Source organism: Chaetodon auriga, chromosome 22 (assembly GCF_051107435.1).
Source record: "Chaetodon auriga isolate fChaAug3 chromosome 22, fChaAug3.hap1, whole genome shotgun sequence".
Taxonomy (NCBI): domain Eukaryota; kingdom Metazoa; phylum Chordata; class Actinopteri; order Chaetodontiformes; family Chaetodontidae; genus Chaetodon; species Chaetodon auriga.
Genome location: NC_135095.1, coordinates 15,038,628 through 15,057,753, shown reverse-complemented (window position 1 = coordinate 15,057,753; position 19,126 = coordinate 15,038,628). Strand labels below are relative to the sequence as shown.

Here is a 19,126-nt window from a genome sequence, read left to right as displayed (position 1 = left end):
ACATTGCAGTTACAGTATGTATGGTCATTTTAAGACATGTTGGTGTTAGAATTGGCACTGGAGACCTGTTGTTATTTTGTTTTTTCAAACCGCTTATATATATTAGTGTGCTGCTAATCTACAGCTCTGCATGGGGTATTTTATTATGGGCATTAACAAAGATTTCCTGTGTGGCATACACTGCAATGTGCAGTGTAGTCAACATTTCCTATGTCTGAGAGGAAAAAATGGGCTTTCATAGTATATATTATAGCACAATGTATCATAAAACAGTTAATACCACAAAAGTTTTTGAGAATGTTTGCAAGTATTTTTCAGTATCAGGTTTGTGGAACTCACACCTTTATTATGAAGGATCAGACCGGAAGTGTGATTGTTGCTGGCGGAACACGCCTCGCATCTCTCTCTCCAGTCGTGGCTGTGCTTACAATACTGGCAGTCGCCGCCGCAACGAATGGAGGCGAACGGGTGGAGGAGACATCACCAAGGAATTGTTTCGCTATTAAAATAGCTTTCCCTCGAGTGGAAGGAGGATTTTAAACCGAAAATATTACGACGGGCGGAAGAAGCGCCACACTGTTTTTTAAAAGTCGAATCGTTTCCCTTTTTTCCCCCCCGAACAGATCAATAGCTTGTCATCAAAAAAAGGGCGTGTGTGCGGGGTGAAGGCAGTTTTAACCGTTTAATGTGGGTATATATGGTGTTATAGATATTTTTTTTTTACACCACCTGGGTCTGAAGGACACAGTCGAGGATGGGATGCACACTGAGCACAGAGGACAAGGCGGCGGTGGAGCGCAGTAAAATGATCGACAGGAATCTGCGGGACGACGGGGAGAAGGCGGCCAGGGAGGTCAAGCTGCTGCTGCTCGGTAAGAGAGGAGAAGAAGATGGGGAGGTGGGGGGACGCGGTCGGTGGACCAACTTCGCTGTGTGTTCGCCGACAGCAGGGTTAGCCACAGGGGGGGAGCCGTGAAAACTACATTAGTGGGTTAATTTTGGGGGGGAACAGTCAGTTTTAGCTGGTGGCGGGTGTGAAGTGTTACGGAGTTTCAATTCCGCATCGCTAGCATACTCCGCTCCTCGCTAGCTGGAGTGAACTGTCAACTCTGGTCAGTGAATGCAACATAACGTAACGGAAAACAGAAAATACCAAACATTACGAGTCAAAATAGCAAAAACAGCACGTCAGTTTGGGTTTAAGTCGGTTTATGCAAATTTTGTACTCAGAATTACAACCACGGCAAGTTTTTTTTGTTTCTTTTTTCGCTGTTGGATCCATTCAGCCGCCTCTGTGGACCATTTGTATTGACTAAACCCTTTAACAATGGCACATTTCCTCTCGCCTGGTTCAGTGCAGTGCAGGGAAAATAGGCCTGTGGCTCATGAGGGGCCCAGGCCTGACTGAATGTCACTGAAAACTTTGTGGACTCCACTCATTTTGGCATGTGTGAAGTTGATGAGTTCAGGGAACTACAATAATGAAGGCACTGAGTTTTTGTCAGACGCCTCTTGAACACGAGATTATAATAGCATCCATTCAAACTCGACGGCCGGTGATCAACTGGAATAACTAAGCAGTTGTGCAACATGCTGATGTAAAGATTGTTGCCTCATGAGCCCTTCATGGCTCTCAGCAATGATCCATTTCGACTGACCTTTTGTCTGCATTTTCTCTTGGTGTTTGAGCGGTGCAGAAGAATCCACCATAGGCTATTAGTTTGGTACGTTGATATGTCTCTTTAAAATCACCCACACGAATGTATTATGAACGGCACAGTACACCCACTGAAGTCTTTTATACTTCATTATCATCATTTCTTGCATTCATTATACATGTTTCGTCATGCCACGGCTCCTGTATGCACAATCATGCGAACTGCTTCCATTAAGAGGTCGGCCATGTGTAAATTAATGGCATTACTTACATGAGGGGAAACGCTGTTATCCTTGTCAATAGAGACCGTAGGTGGAAAAACTTTTCCATCAGTCCCCTAGCTGTGGGAAATGTTTACATACACACACATGGTATGTGGGTTACCAGGACACCAAGTCTGAAGCCAACAGCAATATGAGGCAAACACCTGACAGAAGGCACACAATAAGAGCTGTTAGTGGCTTCTGTGGACAGATTTGGGAGCCAGAGAAAGATAAACAACATTTCCTCATGTTCTTTGCATAATTTGGCTTTTTTTCCATCATTCTTACTCAAGTCGCACATCACACAACGGACAAGCTTTACATTTCTTGGGATATATATAACATTTAGTGTGATGTTGGAGCTTTTTTGTTTGAACAGGAATGTACATATTTTCTTGTTAAAGGTAGAGCGCATTCCTCAGGTGCTTGGACGCCAGATGGGGCTTGCTGATTGAAAGCAAGTTGGGTCAAGTTTGTGCCATGCTTCTGCAGGGTGGAATGTGAGTTTTCATCAGCCGTTGCTCTTGACACAGATCTGGTGACATCAGCTTAACCGCTCTGCTTTTGGTATCTGTTTTTGTCGTGACAGTCGAGCGCCGGGACGTGCGGCCCCACGCGTGCCGGCTTTGGCGCAGTCTCCTGCCATTTTTTTTTTGATCCACTCAGCGTGATAGGCTCCTCAGGTTGCTGTCCGATGTGACACACAGACCGGCTGGAGAAAGGAAAAGAGGGGCTGTAAAATGAGAGCACCGCTAATGACTGAAGCATTAAAAATGAAAAAGCTCGGCTGCAGAGAAGCTGGGGGCCCCAGTTAGGAGTTTGAATTGTTTACCTTGCGGATAAACAGTCACTGAAAATATACTGTTTCGGAGTTGTTGATTCACAAGAAATTCTGGGGTATGCTTCTCTCTAAACAGACCCTGCCAACAAAGATAAAAAGTCAACAAAACATGTGGCTTGATAGTGGAAGGGTGGCTGTGCTGTAGCGACGTGTTGTTTGCTATGAGAAGAAAATCTTTTGTGTATCACATGGAGGTGACCCCTACCAAGTGTGTAGATATTTGTGTATTCAGCAAACCCCCAGTGATTTGGCGAGCAGCTTCATGTGGTGACCACCTGGTTCTCCAGCGCTGTCTTGAAATGTTAATCGCAGGCTTATGTGCACTCCCCGTCATCGTAACGCTGATGTAAAAACCTCAATTTGCGTGAAGAATGATTTGAATCTCTGTGAGTGTGCTGGCAGGCCCAGGTAGAGAGACCGAATTGGATCCTTTTCCCTGAAAACTGAGCATATTTCTCATTTAGCTTTCAGCCTTTATTTGGCTCTCATTTTATTTCCATCATCTCCAGGACCCAATTATCGTACTATTCATATCTACAGGCTAAAATAGATTACAATCTCCTCAGCCTAATTACTCTTTCTATAGCTGTCGTGCAACTGTGGGAAGATTTTATTAATAATCCTTAGCCTTTGTTAACTTCTCTCATTGTTCTCTCTTGAATGTTTTTTCCAAAATCATGTAACCAGCACTGCAAAACATGCACCATAGCATGACGCTTGTCACTCATCTTAGAGACGGGGCCCCTCACCATAAACACAGACAATCTGAAGAAGTTAAATTGTTCACATTCCTTCATCGGTGGAAGCATCATTGGACATCTCCGTGAATAGTTCTGTGTGTGCGGGAAGCAATCTTTTAGCTATCGACTGGCTTGCTGGCAGATCGATCCCCGTGGTCATTCCCCCTGGTGGGTAGCACCGCTCGGAGGCTCCTGGAATCCTTCATGAGTGAGTCATACTTAAACCCCCCCCAGAGGGAGATAGAGGGGAAAAAAAGAGGAACTGGGTAGTGAGTGAGAAGAACAATAAATCATGAAAGGAAAATGACCGTAGGAGGCGGAGAGAATGCGAAAGAGGAAGATGGATGCATATGATGGAATAAGAGGGGAAACCGGAGAGGGCGGGGGGGGGTGGGGGTGGTGTTGAGCTCATGCTGCTAATGTGGCATCGCTAATATGGTTAACACATTGTGCCAAACTTCATAAGCCCCACTCAAGTGCTTGGACTTATCACCTAAAAGTGGATGTGCTGGCATGGAGAGAAATTTTTGCTAAGTTTGGTCGGCCAGCAGGAACACATTGCAAACTCGCCAGCAGAATTAGCAGCGACATATGGTTAATCTATAAACGGCGAAGGCTCAGGCACGGGTAGCCATTTTAATCACATTTGTCTCCATACTGCCATTGTTATAAAACATTCCTCGTCCTCGCCGCCTTCATGGGAGATCAGCTCCAAGAGGAGAGATGTGTTTGTGGTTGGTAGATAGAAACAGCTCTGTTCTCTGTGGTAGAAGAAGAAGAAAAAAACCCTCCATTTTCATTGGAAGGGTTCGCCTGGATTTTCCTAAAATAGTTTGAACCGCTAGAAACAGAAACCAGCTGCTCCAGTGGTTTTGAGTCCAGAGCTGTTTTGGGGTGGGCGTATCAAAGCCGTGGGTGTGTAACATGACTCTGCATGAGGCCCGGTAGGTCAGGCTTATGGTGCCGTGTAACCCTTAAAGGTGTGTGTGAGTGTGTGAGAGAGAGTCGAAATCAGGACGCCTCTGTGCTTTGTGTTCGTCAGGCCTAGAGGCTTTGACGAGATCCACACCCTAATGATATCACCGGTGTCGGGAGGCCAGAGCCAAGTCGCTTACATAAACACGTAGCTCATGTCTCATCTGTTATAATGGAGCCTTAGATGCTGAATTTATGGTATCCGTCCAATTTTTTCCCATTGGAATGTTTAGAATTAGAAGGCAGGCGTATTACCATCGCAGTTGTGCTGCTGGTTTCAGTTTCTGTAAACTACTGCTGTCGTTGAGGGTTTAGTACTGTGAAAAATGGTGACAAAAGATTTCCCTGACACATCTTTTTCTTAGCTACGGTTGATTCTCACAGTGATTCACGCACTTACAGTAGATTCCTACAATGATTCATCAAGCATTGCAGTTTAATTTGTGTCCAAGTATTTCTCAACCAGTGTGATGAACCTCATTACCAAATGCAGCAAATCATCACGTTTGAGCTGCTAAAATCGGGGAATGTTCGGTGTTTTTGCACGATTGAAAGTTTCCTTTCTAAGAAGCCAGCTTTGAACTTCAGTGTCAGCTCGCAGCCCGCCTGAAGCGGCTTTTCACGCATCCCGCTTTGAGAGGCACAGCGTCCATATGTGAAGTGTCTTTGGCATGGTGAAAATGGCTCTTGGGCAGGCCGAGGGGTGCGACTTTGCCAGCTCACCGGCAGGCCGTGCCCAGTCGAGCAGCGTATCTGCCGTCTGTGTGCCGCTCCCACGGGGATTCATGCAGCCAGTGTTTGGCCTCAGAGCGCAGGGAGCTGCCACTGCACCGTCACCCCCTCCCTCCAGGGCGCTGTGGCACCCGAGTGGTGACACGTAATTAAAATAATGTGTCCTCAGGTGAATCTCATCCAATTATACTGAAGGTGAAGTGCCAGGGCTGCACTATCAGCATGCAGTTAAGTTTGAAGGAATTCAAACAGATGGTGTGAGCACACCGCGGTGGGATGCTTATATATTTATGTATTCATTTTGTGTTAAACTTTTTACTTATAAAGTTCAGGGAGAGCTGTTGCTAACATCAAGAATCAGGCTCAACTACAAGTGGCATGTGTCAAAAATGTCCCTTTGTGTTTGCAACATCAAGGAAAGTTGAACTAGATAAGGCAGATGATTTGTTATGCAAGAGTAAACCATCTTGTCCCTGCTGACAGCATCATGAGGTAACACATAATGGTAGATTTCATGGTGTGATTCCACTTCCTCTAATTCTCTTGTTTCTATAGCTGAGACAGAAGCTGGGGGTGTTTACTCTGGGAATAGCCACTCTCAAGTGGTTTGAAAAAATGTTCCCCAGTGGCAGAGGAGCGTTACATCAGTGACAACTGGCCAATTGCCCGCTCTAACGAAGCCTCTGCTGCTGTAACATGAGAACATAGACTGCAAATTAGTAGATCTGAGGCAGTTTATGGTAACGTTCATGAGAGGACATGAGTCTAATGAATGTGGTTGATGAGTTTATGGCAGATGGGTTCGGTTTGTGTAAGGTAAAGATTAATAAAAGGGCGCTTCAAAGTGACTGGCTATGAGGACAGCAAGTACAGTAGAGGAAAAAGAGCAGCAGATGCATAATACATAATGGTCTCGGTGGAAGCCAGCATGTCACACACACACACACACACACACACAGACTCATAACCACGAAGCCTCCTCAGGTGACTGTGGCCTCACACTGGAGATGTCCTGATATAACAAGAGCAGTTGCCATGGCGCTGTGATGTTTGACAGATCCGCGAAGCAAGAGCCGACAGTCTGATTCCCTTTATGCCCGTCCTGTCTCTCCTCCCTCCTCCGCTCTTTTCATCACAGCGCTGTCTCAACTATGTCTCAACTACAATGGCATCAATCTAATTAGTCACCAGCGTCGAGTGCCCCCCGCCCCGCCCCCCCCTCCTGAAGTGACACCATGTTCTTCGGCACTTCACAGCACTGACAGGAATAATCCGTTTTGTCGTGCGTTGTCGGCCACGTGAAGGCCGACAGCCTCGATCATGTGAAGGTTTTATTGTAAGATTCCAAACGCGCAGTTTGTATAGTGTCAGGTTGTGTAACGCTAAACCAGAGCAAGCGTAGCGAGCAAAGTAATCAGTATGTTAGGCCGGGAAATTAAACACTGAAGTCATACACACACCTCAGGTTACACACACACACACACACACACTGTTGTTTCTCACTTCTCCTTTGGTTGAGGTGGTGATGCTCAGGTTTCATTTTCACGTTTCCTCAGTATGCCGATTTCCCTGTTAGGTCAATTCATAGAAAACACTTTTTATTTAATGTGCAGTTAGAGGAGGCGAGCGCAGAGAAGTCATTCGGCTTGTTACAGGCAACATTTTTAACCTCCTTTCCTTCTGTCTCCTCCAGGTGCTGGTGAATCGGGGAAAAGTACGATTGTGAAGCAGATGAAGTGAGTTCGTTTTGCTGCTGTTGTATCTCATCGTTCTGCACGCTGAACGTTTAAAAGAAACTTTTCCTCTTCTTCCAGTTCATCACCAATGATTTCTCTCATCAGACGTACATAATGGCACAGAGAGAGTATTAATTTTCCACAACACCAACAGCGTCAAACACCAATCATCCTTTTATAGCGTCTCTCTGGATAATGTTCCACTCTGTGATTCGAGGTACAAACAGGTATCAGGCGTAATGCATCATGAAGACAACCCTCTGGAATGCCGCTTCAGCATCATCTGCATGCTGTGCGTCACATGAATTATATTTTTCTTAAACATCCTCACGGACACACTCATCAAACAGCCGACGGAAACGTGTCGGATGCACAGCGCAAGCAGCTGCTAGGCTAGTGCAGAGACAACCCGGAGAAACCTTATTGTATTCACAGTGAAGGATCATAAATCCACTGCAGTGTGTCGAGAGATATCACGGCACAGCATCTGTCTAGTGGAGGGAAAATATTGACTTTACAGTGTTTCCTCCTGTAGCATCATACAGCTGAACGGTTACATTTGCACGTTGTTAGCCGGTGAAAGTTGCTTATTTATGCTCTCTAAGTCTCAAGATATTCGATATTGTTCTTATTGTCACAAAATCCTGTGACAAGGCCAAAGCATTTGATCTTATAGGTAGAGCTGAAACAATTAGCTGATCAGTAGAAAAGTGCAGCCCCACCAAGAAGTAGCCTGATGTAGTTTAGTCCTCTGTGACAAAAAAACGAATAAAACACTTCACTGAGTCACACCAGTGCACTGGGTGAAGTCACAAAGTATTGGGCAATGGACTGACACACATACACACACTCACTGTTGGGTTTGTCATTGAAGAGATTTGTTGACAATGACAGGAATATAGAATAATGTCAGCCTCACCTTTAAACCGCAAAATGTTTTTTAAGACAACAAATGATTAATCAAGTGTCTGTGTGAGTTAAATAAACGAAGACGTCATTCACTGGTCGTGAAAAGATGAGCTTTCTGTCTATGATGGGAGCATTTGTCGCTGTATCAGGCAGGTTTCAGCGATGCTGGAAAATGGCTCGACCGCTGAATGTGTTCACCCTCTTTTTCTGCAGAATCATCCATGAGGCGGGCTACTCGGAAGAGGAGTGTAAGCAGTACAAGGCTGTGGTCTACAGCAACACCATCCAGTCCATCATCGCCATCATCAGAGCCATGGGGCGCCTCAAGATCGACTTCGGTGATGCCGCAAGAGCTGTGAGTGACGGGGAGAGAGGAGTGTGATTTGGTGGGTTTAGAGTGGGAACCTGAATTGAATTTGTGGTGTTGGAACACAAGCAGGTACTACTGTTGAATAGTCTGACAGCAAACTCTCTTTGTTCAGGACGAGAAAATAAGAAAGCAAATTATTTTGGGAGTTTGATCAGCAACTGTCTCTGAAATGTTCCTCTAACCCTGTGACTGGCATTCAGCTCAGCAGATTAATGTTAGTTCTAATGGTGGTCTAATGACTGTGACTGTTGATTGATGACGTTTGCATGTCTGCGACTCCTCTCCCAGGATGATGCACGGCAGCTGTTTGTGCTGGCGGGCTCAGCAGAGGAAGGCTTCATGACGGGAGAGCTGGCCGGTGTCATTAAGCGGCTGTGGAAGGACGGAGGCGTCCAAGCCTGCTTCAGCCGCTCCCGTGAATATCAGCTCAACGACTCAGCAGCATAGTGAGTCACAAACACACGCGGAAACAGCCGAGGCAACGGTTGCAGGGCTCGCCAAAAAATTTGAGTCACCCACTGAAAAGACTCAATGATCCTCCACACACCAATTTATGTCAACAACTTTTAATGACACAGTGTTCCACATTAGATGACCAGACGCCCGAATTGCTGCCAGTCCACTGCAAACACACAGAATCAACTTGCCATGCACAAGTTGTCCCAGCCTTCAGCTACGCTCAGAGAGCACAAAGCTACAGTACCATGTATCTGTCCGGACTTTCACACTGTCAATATTTGCCCTCGTCTACCGAGCCTGAAGAGCAACGGGTGGAAAGACTATTTAATCTTTGACCTTACGCCTCAGCAAAGGGAACATTTGCCACGTGCTTAAAAAACAAATGCAGAGGAGAGCTAAACGGTTTGATTCTTCTCCTTGACCAGCCCGAAGCTTTTATATATTGCGCAAGAGCCCACGGAGCTGAAACGAATGATATCATCACAAGGCAGCTCCTGTGTTTTGTTGGGATAAAGGACATTTGTCTTGTTTCGCAGCTGCAGAACAGAAATCAGCGGTTAGGCCGCAGACCGAAGGAGCTGCAGTTGTTGGCCATTTTCTAATTGGTTCCTCTAATCCTGCTGTCCAGGGGCCCTTTGTGAATAGGAAACAACATTGCTAAAGATTGTGCGTTTTTTGCTCCACTTAATACCTTGGAAGACAAACAAAGGGCTTGTTTGCGTGAAGGGGAGATTACTTGTGTTTGTCTGCTAGCAACTAGAGGTCACTAATCTCTCTCCCTGTAATTTATCAACAATAACCTTGAGGTATTAGCTTGGGTTACAATACATTCAGAGTGTGTGAAAACGTAGGTTTATGTGTGACATCCTGTCACATGAAGCGCATACAGAGGCACCAAGAAGCAACACTAAGGCCAGGCCCTGATATGGCTGATTCAGGTTAGATCCTCCATCTGACAAAGACACTCTGCAGGTAGATGTGAAGGTAGCATGTACATTTAGACACTTATCCTTTAGACATGGTATATCATACATCGTTATGTTTTGGTCTGTGCAAGTTGTGTTTATGGGTTTTCCCAAGAGGAACGAAAAAGAAAAATACAACATGATAAGTAATGAAAATGCAGTGTAGAGCAGGTATTTTGCGGGACAGCACCGTGGACAGGTGGCGAGTCCAGCACAGGGCTAACAGACTGACAAACGTACACACTTGCATGTAGGGAGTTTCCAGTTCAGCTGCATATCCTTAGACCCAGAGAGGAACCCAGAGGAAACCCACCAAACCCCCAAACACAGAGACAACAATGCACACACATCACTGAAAATACCGCGGTTAAAACCCAGCAGCTGCAACTGTTCGCTCTGACCACTAAGCCGTCAAGTCTGAATTCACCATACGCAAAATATGTATCTGATCTTTTCGCTGTCAAATCTTACAACGTTGTCCTAATGGTACAGTGCGTGGAGTCATCTGCTCTGACTCCAGTATGATCTTCAGTAAGATGAACTCAATTCCTTGTAAACTATTGCTCCCCAAAGGGGTCAGAAGTTCAAACCATGACTTGTTTTCCATCTGAAATGTGGAATCCAGCCTGGTTTTATCGCTGAGAATGCACTGAGAGTTGTTTGTTCAGTGGCGGTTATATGCTTGACCTTGATACTTCTGACACATTTTCTCCCACTTGTTTCCCCTCCTGGTCTCTTTCTCACTCCCCTTTCTTCTCCTCCCCCGTTTCTCTCTGCTGTTTTCCTTTCCCTCCTTGTGTCCTCCCCTCAGCTACTTGAACGATTTGGACAGGATATCCCAGGCCACCTACATCCCGACTCAGCAGGATGTCCTGAGGACCCGAGTCAAGACCACAGGCATTGTGGAGACGCACTTCACATTCAAGGACCTGCACTTCAAGTGAGATTTTCTCCACTGCAACAACTGGCTTACACTCCAAGTGTTTTACATGATGCCTTAATTAGCTTCCCTTCCTGTCACTGACTCATTCACTGCCACAGAAATTCCCTTTGTACACGTACAGCTGTAAGTTGTGACACTATGTGAAGGTGTTGTGAGCATCAGCGCTGACTCATGGCCCAGAGAGAGGAAGTGGGGGCAGCAGGCCTGATGATGTTACGATACCAGAAGTTTGGTAGCTGATGCCACCGTCGTTGAAATGTGCACTGTTGGCCACAGAACAGAAGAGAGAAACATCATGTGATATGGTGCATACGCGCACCAGCTGCCTCGCCAGTGGTTCTGTGTTTACTCTGTTCTTTTCTGTGCATCTTAAACAGTCATGATGACACACCATTACTGTCACTGTTGTGTATTACAGCACGATTCGGTAATTCTGTAATGTAGCCATCACTCTGTAATCTTGGAATTACACAAAAGTGGCTAACCAGCTCTGTCAAAGGCAAAAAATTCTCCTATCCGCTTCCAACAGTTTAATGACTAGACGTCCCGGCTCGTGCGGGATCGTCCTGGTTTCAGGCTGGGTGTCCCGGGTCCCCACAAATATCTGTGAAATGCTGAAATATTCAGTTATAATATCACAGTTAAAATAATGATTATTAGACTTGTTTTCAGCACTTACACACAGATTTACCATGTTCTGTCCCACTCGTAGATATCTAATCCAACATGGAGACAATGCACCGCATGTCTGACTTCAACGCTGATTTGACTGTATGTGTGTCAATCAATCAGTGTGTCGTTATCAAGGCTGTTGCTGGCTTACAAGTCATAGGCCAGTGTCACTGGTTATGATGCCTGTGGATCTTTCTGACAGAGGCTGTCAGTATGCTAGCAGTTAGCTGTCACATCAAAGAGAAAGTTCCAGGGGGCTTGCCAGTACCCAGCAACAAAAATGGTGCATTCATGGCATCCATGGTGCTGAAAGGTGCGCTCGGTAGGTGTGCTGTAATCCTGATCAAAACGCCCATGGTGTGTGCATAAAGATTGAAAATATGGTCATCCTAAGGCAAACAGAGTGAAAGAGACTGACCTGTTGAGCCAGCATGGCGAGTGCTAATTATATATTGATTATCTCTTTTGACAATCCCTCTTCTGCCTTTAAAGCCGTTGTAGTTCCATACACAGCTTTTGCAGTTTAATAGACCAATTGGAGCTATTACAGGAGCTACATAAGGGGATTTTTTATGCGATTGTTTCATCTAGTGTCGCTCAGGAATCTGATTCTAAAGTGCTCTTCATAGTCGGATCGGTTTGTCTAGAAATTGGCCCTGAAAGAGTTCATGCCACTTTGCTGCGCGTTCCCTCAGAATGGCCCTGCATTAAACACTTTAAATTGCCCCAACATTTATATCTTTTGACTGAGCAAATGGACAGCAAATACTGCAAGAGCTAAAAGTCTGTTTTTCTCTGCTATTACACAGCCTTTGTGTGCACAGTAAAATAGAGACATTTGCTTGACACCTCTCTGCGCTGCTAACATTTTATCAAAATAATTTTTCAGTAACTGTAGACGAAGAATTTCAGTTTCCTTTCCCCGTTATTATTAACTGCCATGACTAAACCCTGCAGCAGACCAGAGCAGCAACAGCAACTCTTCCAGACATTTATTTTTGTCACTGGGTTTCATAAACACTGTCAGTATTATGTATGCATGCATGTGTGCTGAGAGAACATGTTTATTTCTTTCCTTCCTCCAGAATGTTTGATGTCGGCGGACAGAGGTCTGAGAGGAAGAAGTGGATCCATTGCTTTGAGGGTGTGACCGCCATCATCTTCTGCGTGGCCCTCAGCGACTATGACCTGGTGCTGGCTGAGGATGAGGAGATGGTGAGTACTTCAGCCACTGACTCATGGAAGCACATAACAGCAGGCACTCTGCGTTCATACATGGTGGGAACATTGCCCCCGTTTACAGGGATCGTGACGGGCCAGAGAAGTAGAAATTAGATCCCTCCATGTTTATGGATCAGGGAGCAAAGCACGCTGATCAGCATCACTCCTCTTTTCCCCCTTAGAACCGAATGCATGAGAGTATGAAGCTGTTCGACAGCATCTGCAACAACAAGTGGTTCACAGACACCTCCATCATCCTCTTCCTCAACAAGAAGGACCTGTTTGAGGAGAAGATTAAGAAGAGTCCTCTTACCATCTGCTACCCAGAATACGCCGGTAAGACTGGCAGCATGTTAAAAATAATCTGAAGGTGGCCCATTCATTTAAAAACATTTGTTTTTACAAATAAGCCATGAAAACCTGCTAATAATGAACGTTTTTAAAAGGGCTTATGCAGTCAAATGTCTGTGTTCTGCTCTCAAACTGAGATTGTATACTGCATTGAGCTTTTTTTCTGTCTTTATTCAAGAGAATGATCTTTCAACTGACTTATTGTTTTTACTTTCAGATCTGTAATGACTTCCCTTAAACCCTTGCACTCAAATAGCCCCTGCTTGTCCTTAAATCTGCTGCGCCTCTTCTCAAACTCTGTGATTGTACTCAGATGTGTTGTTGCTTGTGCAGATTTTGTTAACTCTTGTGTGCTGTTTGAGTGCAAGCATGCAGTTTGAGCAGAAACAGAGCAAATCGAAGTGCAAGCAGAAGCTATCTGAGAACAAGGGCAGGGTTTTAAGGGAAGCATTACAAAATATGAAAGTGAGAAATCGGTGAGTCATGCTCTGAAATTGGAAGGCCACCCTCTTGAATAAAGATTGGAAAAACCCCATAATGACACTTCTTATCTTTAAATTAATGTATGTCAGATACCTTTATTGCTAAATTTAAGGCTATACCCAGCAGGCTGTTAGCCTAGCTTAGCTTAAAGACTAGAAATAGGGGGAAACTGCTAGCTTTGTTCAGTCTAAATCCTACCAGCACCTCTGAAGTTCACTAATTATCACATTGTACGTAATGTGTTTAATCCGTACAAACCACATCTTGTGCTTTCATGGAGGGTTATGTGGACTGTGTCTTGGCTGGGTGCAGTCTTATTCATGAGACTGGCAAGCAACCAGTAGAGACTTCAGGAAGTTGCTGCTCCCAGCCAAGAAACAGTTCGACACATGACCCTCCATAAAACCACAACTTGTCCATTTTACACTTTGTTTTTTGTATGATGAAAGAAACAAGATGCTTGTTAGTCAGTGAGCTTTTGTCCAGCTGTTCCTTTAAGCATTCAGTTTTGATGTCTAACTACATACTGACAAGAAATGCTCACATAGTTGTTAACAAGAACAAGCAGACAGCCCAGTCAGCAGGATGAAGCCCAGACGTGTCATTCACTCCTCAAACAATGCAAATAAACTCAATGCATTTTCCCATGTTGTGGCTTCCTGTTCCTCGTCTTTTCCAGGTTCCAACACTTACGAGGAAGCAGCTGCCTACATTCAATGTCAGTTCGAGGACCTGAACAAGAGGAAGGACACCAAGGAGATTTACACCCACTTCACCTGCGCCACAGACACCAAGAATGTGCAGTTTGTGTTTGACGCCGTCACCGACGTCATCATCAAGAACAACCTGAAAGACTGTGGTCTCTTCTGAGGAGAATGACAATGAAGACGACAACATTTTTTTCTTGGTAAGAAGCTCTTTATCACCATCGTCAGCCCTCCTGAACCCTTCTATCCAGAGCTCAGCCGGGGTCCACGCCCTTTTCTCTGGCTCACATGTGTGTGTGAGCCACAAAAAAGGGATGCAGGGAATAGCATCAGGATGCAGTGGGAGCTGCTGAGGACACTGTGGGAGCCTGGTCTAAGTGTGTGCCTGCATTCTGGCTTTTCTCTTTCAAATGTGTTGAACAAATTGCCTTCGAGTGGTTTGCTTCCAGAGCTGAAGCATTCAGAGTTATGAAGGAGCCTCAGCTGGACTTGACCACAAAGATGCAGCCTAACCCATTATGATCTAATGCATAATGTAATCCCCGAAATGCTGATATCAGAGCTCTCTTTTATCAAAAGGCTTAAATACATTTTCTGCTCCGTTAGGTTTAGAAACTATCCGAGACCTTTGACGTTTTAACCTGTTTGAAAGTGTGACTCGAGAAGTGTTAGGCTGGCTTCCTAAAGCACATTGTGTCACTCGGTTGTCCTGGTTGTGGTGCCGTTACACTCTCACTCATGGGCATTCATTATTTTCCGCTCTGAAGCGACTGAGTCACATGCTACCTAGTGGTAAAGTTCAGTATTAATGGTCCGATCTGGTATTTGGTCTAATATGAACTTTTTTGACTTCAGCCCAGCCCTAGCAGCTGTGTCAGACTTTCCAAAGCCTCTTTATACTCATCCCTCTTTGTCTCTCTCCTATGTCCTCAGGCAGTGGAGCCAGTTTATTGTGCATCTTTGGTGGGGAAGATGAGAAGAGTCGGGAGGATCAGTCAAGGACCAGTGCTGTACTATATGCCACTTTTAACAGCTTTATTTATGTTTTTGTCTTGGAACATTTTGAACTAGCGTTACAACATTTGTGTAGGATGTTTGTATCATTGTAAAAGCGTCGCAGCAAACTTCTCCGCACATTTTTTAAAACGTTTTCTTTCTGTTTTGTTTGGTTTTTAATTTTCGATGAGATCACGTTTTTGCTGTTCCTTCTGCCGCTGTCTCTGGAAAAGGAAACTTTGCTGTTGGTGGAACTGCTTCTTTTCTTCCTTCCCTACAACTAAAAGGGAAGAAAAGGGGCACAACTCTGAGTCCAGTTCGTTGGTACTTGTGCCTTCGCATGCCTTTTACTGCGGTCGTAGTCCCAATGCTTGTTCTGTTGCCTGCTGAATTGTTCTAAACATAAAGAGGTAAACTGTTTTCATATGTCAGTGTCCCTGCTATCTTCTGTGTGCACACCACTGAGCTATCGGGAGGAGGACGATTTCCCTCTGGTCTAAAGGTACATGGGTCTCCATGGTGACCAACATGTAGCCTCCACAGTCCCCTACCCCCACCCCCCCACTCGCCATGACAATGGAAGGCCTACCGGCCAATCACACAGTACAATACTGAGATGTATATTGTTACATTTACCCCAAAGATTTGGGGCTCTGGTTTTTAAACGGTGTACAAAATATCCATTCTTCCCAACCATTCACTAAAATGGTTAGCAGAGGCGCTGAGCTTATTATACGCTCAAGTGTTCAAAGATCAGAAAAGGCACATTTTAATGTATATTTTAATGTATTTGGAGGAGAATTTTGGAGTTTTTGGTGTTAAGGAGAGAAAAACTGAACCGCAGAAAAGATGGTTGTAAAGGTGGGGATGAGGTCTGAAATGTTTTAAGGTTCAGACACCGTTCTTGGATCCTGTCTGCTGATTGGAGAGTAGAGGCGCAGTTTGAGGATCCATGAAGCCTTTCATTCAGGTGATGGAAACTAAGATGGTCAAGGGAGCCTGGTCTGTGATCTTAGATCAGCACTGCTTTGCCAAGATGAGTGATAAATACGGTCCTGGATCTGTTCATATAGAGAAACTGCCACAACTGTCAATGTATGTGTATGTTCTCCACGGATGGAGAATCTTTGTAGACTCATCTCCCTTATTTTGCTAATAAAAACCATTTACAAACCACATGGAGTCGCTATATATCATTGTACACATCAATCTTCAGTCTAATGAAGCGTTTTGTTAATGAAACCACAACGAAAGCTAAATTATTGCACTATTAATTAGCTGCTAAAGGACAAACTAGGACGAGTCTGTTTAATTCTGCTCCCCTCTCTTTAAAATGTCATGCTGTTATCATGATCTAAGAGGGCGTCCTCTTCAGTGTTTTCAAAGATGAATTGTTTTCTTCTATCACTGATGTCAAATGCAAAATGCAGTTCGTTAGGAGATGCTTCTATCAGTAACATGTCATGCTTTGATGCTTCAACACTATAGTCCGACCTTGTGCCACGTCACGTTAATGAAGAGCAAACTTGCCACAGAGCAGGTCCTGTACCGTTATGCATCTTGTATGCATTTCTCATGAAGCGAGGCACCTTGTTATCTCCAAACAGGGAGTCCCACAGAGGCAATTAGAGACAATGCTGTCAGAGCTGCACACAACCCCCATCACATTTATATTCCTCTGTGGCCTTTAAGGCTGTGTTACCTGCAGTAGAACTCAATAGAAAGCTTTGTCTGAATAAAAATTGATCATGCCTGAACATTCGGACAAACCTAAAAGGTTGACTTGCGTGAACTGATAGACAAATCACCTTAATCTTATTTGCCTATTTCCTAATGACTGCAGTGTAAAGCGCTGTAGGCTGTCTCCACACTGATGCGTATCTTTGATGTGTCACCCTAACATAATTTGCATTGTAAATGGTCATGATATGACCTGAATACTATCACGATGGCTTCCCTCTCTAATAACGTCTCCTCAGAGAAGAAACTGGAAAGTGGGATTTCTATTAACCTTGTATGTAAAAGCAAAGGGATGTATGTGACCACCTAGAAAATCCAAGTCCAATATTTGCTCTCCTTTTTCATCAGTTCTGGTCTCCACTAACTAATGAGGGAAATATCTTGCTCCTTCACTGCTCAATGCTCTACTATGTTCACCAGCTAGTTGCTAACTTTGTCCTCCATGCTGTGTAGGTATGTTAGCTAGGTCAACAGCAAATGAGTTAAAAGATGTTAAAAATTAGGAACTGCAGAGACAGATGAAAAAAAACTTTTTCACTTTAAGCAACATTTTTTGTGTCACACAGTTATCTGAGTCCTCAATATAAAAATATAAATAATAGGAAATATAAAAATATCGACTGGCAAAGGAATGAGAGCCTGCGCTAGCTGACTGTAGTTAGCCTGACGTTTAAAATAAAGGCGTTCAAATATATCAATAAAGTTTGTCACATCACAACGCGGTGAAAAAAAGTTCAAATTCAGCCGTTTACAGCTGCGCCATAGCCCACGGTTTTTTTTTCTTTTTGATTTATTTGACATATCAAAAATGTGTAACAGGTCATACAATACAAAAATGACGCATTGAAAAAGCCGAGAGTAACACAATAAAGTTGAAGAAAAAATTCCATCGTTTTATATCCACTCAACAAAATCGGCCGTTAGAAGTTACAACAACAACAAAAAAAACTTTACTAGCAAAGGCGGAAATGGATGTTAATTTAGCCCCCAATCAACCTGCTAGCTACCTGTTTGAAGTTTAGCCTCAGTGACATTATTAAAAGATTAATGGCGTCCGACAGGCGCAGGTCACCATACAAGACAAACTGCAGAATAATACCACTCAAACAGAACTTTCTTCATGTTTTTCTGCAAACTAAATGGACTAAATGGGACTACAGTATCATTTCGTTGCTCAAGTGCAGCCATCACAGGTAAGCTAACCTATCTAATTACAGTGTTTGCCCGGTTCGGTTTACTGTGCGTTTGGCTGCTGTGTGTGTGTGACCCTGTAAGGAGGTACTGTTTGAGCTCAGTCGACCGCTGTAACGTCAACAGTGACGTGGTTTGTTTCCTGCATTTTAGTCTCATGTTTCTTAATTAAGAACAGATGATTTAACAAGCAACGTTGTGCTAATAGTCAGTGGTGGAAATTTGAGGCATTTGTACTTAAGTCTTTTCATGCCACTTTCTGCTTCTACTGCACTACATTTTAGATAAAGATATTGTACTTTTTAATTGACCACAGCATTAGTTACCGGTTATTTTACAAATTAATATTTTTTATATGCAAAACTATTCTACTGTTTTCAAAATTATTACAATCAATCAATTGATTAATCGAGAAAATAATAATCTATAATGAAAATAATCACTAGTTGCAGTCAAACACAAACTAATTAAATAGTAGCTCCACCTCAGTTGACTACAACAGTAAAATCCTGCTTTTATATAAATGCGTGAGTGATAATTATCTAATGATTTTAAGTATTTTCTTGATAATACTTATTTTTATCATTTTCAATGCAGGACTTTTACTTACTATTATTGCAGTGTATTAGTACTCACACTGAAGTAAAAGATCTGAATACTTCCCCCGTCACTGGTAATAGTTGGGTATTTTTGCAAACATATTGCATCAATGGTGCTGAAGGTGTATGGCAGCCAAACCTGTTCTCTCCACCCACCACCAGTGTGATTTATGGCTCCTGGATTAAAGCAGCCTTAAAGCAAAACTTAGATATGTAGCTTTGGCTGAGCAGCAGTCACTGCTGCTGCAAATGACAATTGTGGGATAAGGCTAAATGCAAGACTGCTGTTCAACATGTAGCTTAAATACCAATCTATTAGACCAATATCACAAATGTAGGAGAGCCATAAAGAGAACTGACTCAGCAGTTACCAGCTAACATTAGCCGCCATAAGCTACAGATCACACCAGACTCAGTGAGGCTAAAGCAGCAAAACCCTGCAGTGTGCTGAATTGAGCAACCGGGTTTGTTATTGCTCACGAATTCAGCTTTTATCTGTAAGAGGAAGAATGTGTCATTTCTCCTCTCAAGAGTTGCGTAGTCAAAGGAAGTTTCAGGACTCTTAGTTTAAGAAAA

General features: G+C 43.9%; 1 protein-coding gene across 1 annotated transcript; it reads left to right on the top strand.

Annotated features, from left to right (window-relative positions):
• Nucleotides 1-410: 410 nt before the first annotated feature.
• gnai1 (guanine nucleotide binding protein (G protein), alpha inhibiting activity polypeptide 1) lies at nucleotides 411-16,196 on the top strand. Its single transcript, XM_076721998.1, has 9 exons — nucleotides 411-872; nucleotides 6,902-6,944; nucleotides 8,067-8,208; nucleotides 8,512-8,669; nucleotides 10,459-10,587; nucleotides 12,348-12,477; nucleotides 12,666-12,819; nucleotides 13,997-14,224; nucleotides 14,958-16,196. The coding sequence occupies exons 1-8, from the start codon at nucleotides 755-757 to the stop codon at nucleotides 14,185-14,187; spliced, it is 1,065 nt and encodes a 354-aa protein (XP_076578113.1). The 5' UTR covers nucleotides 411-754; the 3' UTR covers nucleotides 14,188-14,224; nucleotides 14,958-16,196.
• The last annotated feature ends 2,930 nt before the right edge of the window (nucleotides 16,197-19,126 follow it).

Excerpts from the sequence above, each read along its gene's own strand:
- gnai1 (XM_076721998.1), top strand. The coding sequence starts at position 755 with ATGGGATGCACACTGAGCACAGAGGACAAGGCGGCGGTGGAGCGCAGT. Across the intron at positions 8,209-8,511 it reads TCGGTGATGCCGCAAGAGCT|GATGATGCACGGCAGCTGTT; the intron begins GTGAGTGACGGG and ends CTCCTCTCCCAG. Across the intron at positions 12,478-12,665 it reads TGGCTGAGGATGAGGAGATG|AACCGAATGCATGAGAGTAT; the intron begins GTGAGTACTTCA and ends TTTCCCCCTTAG.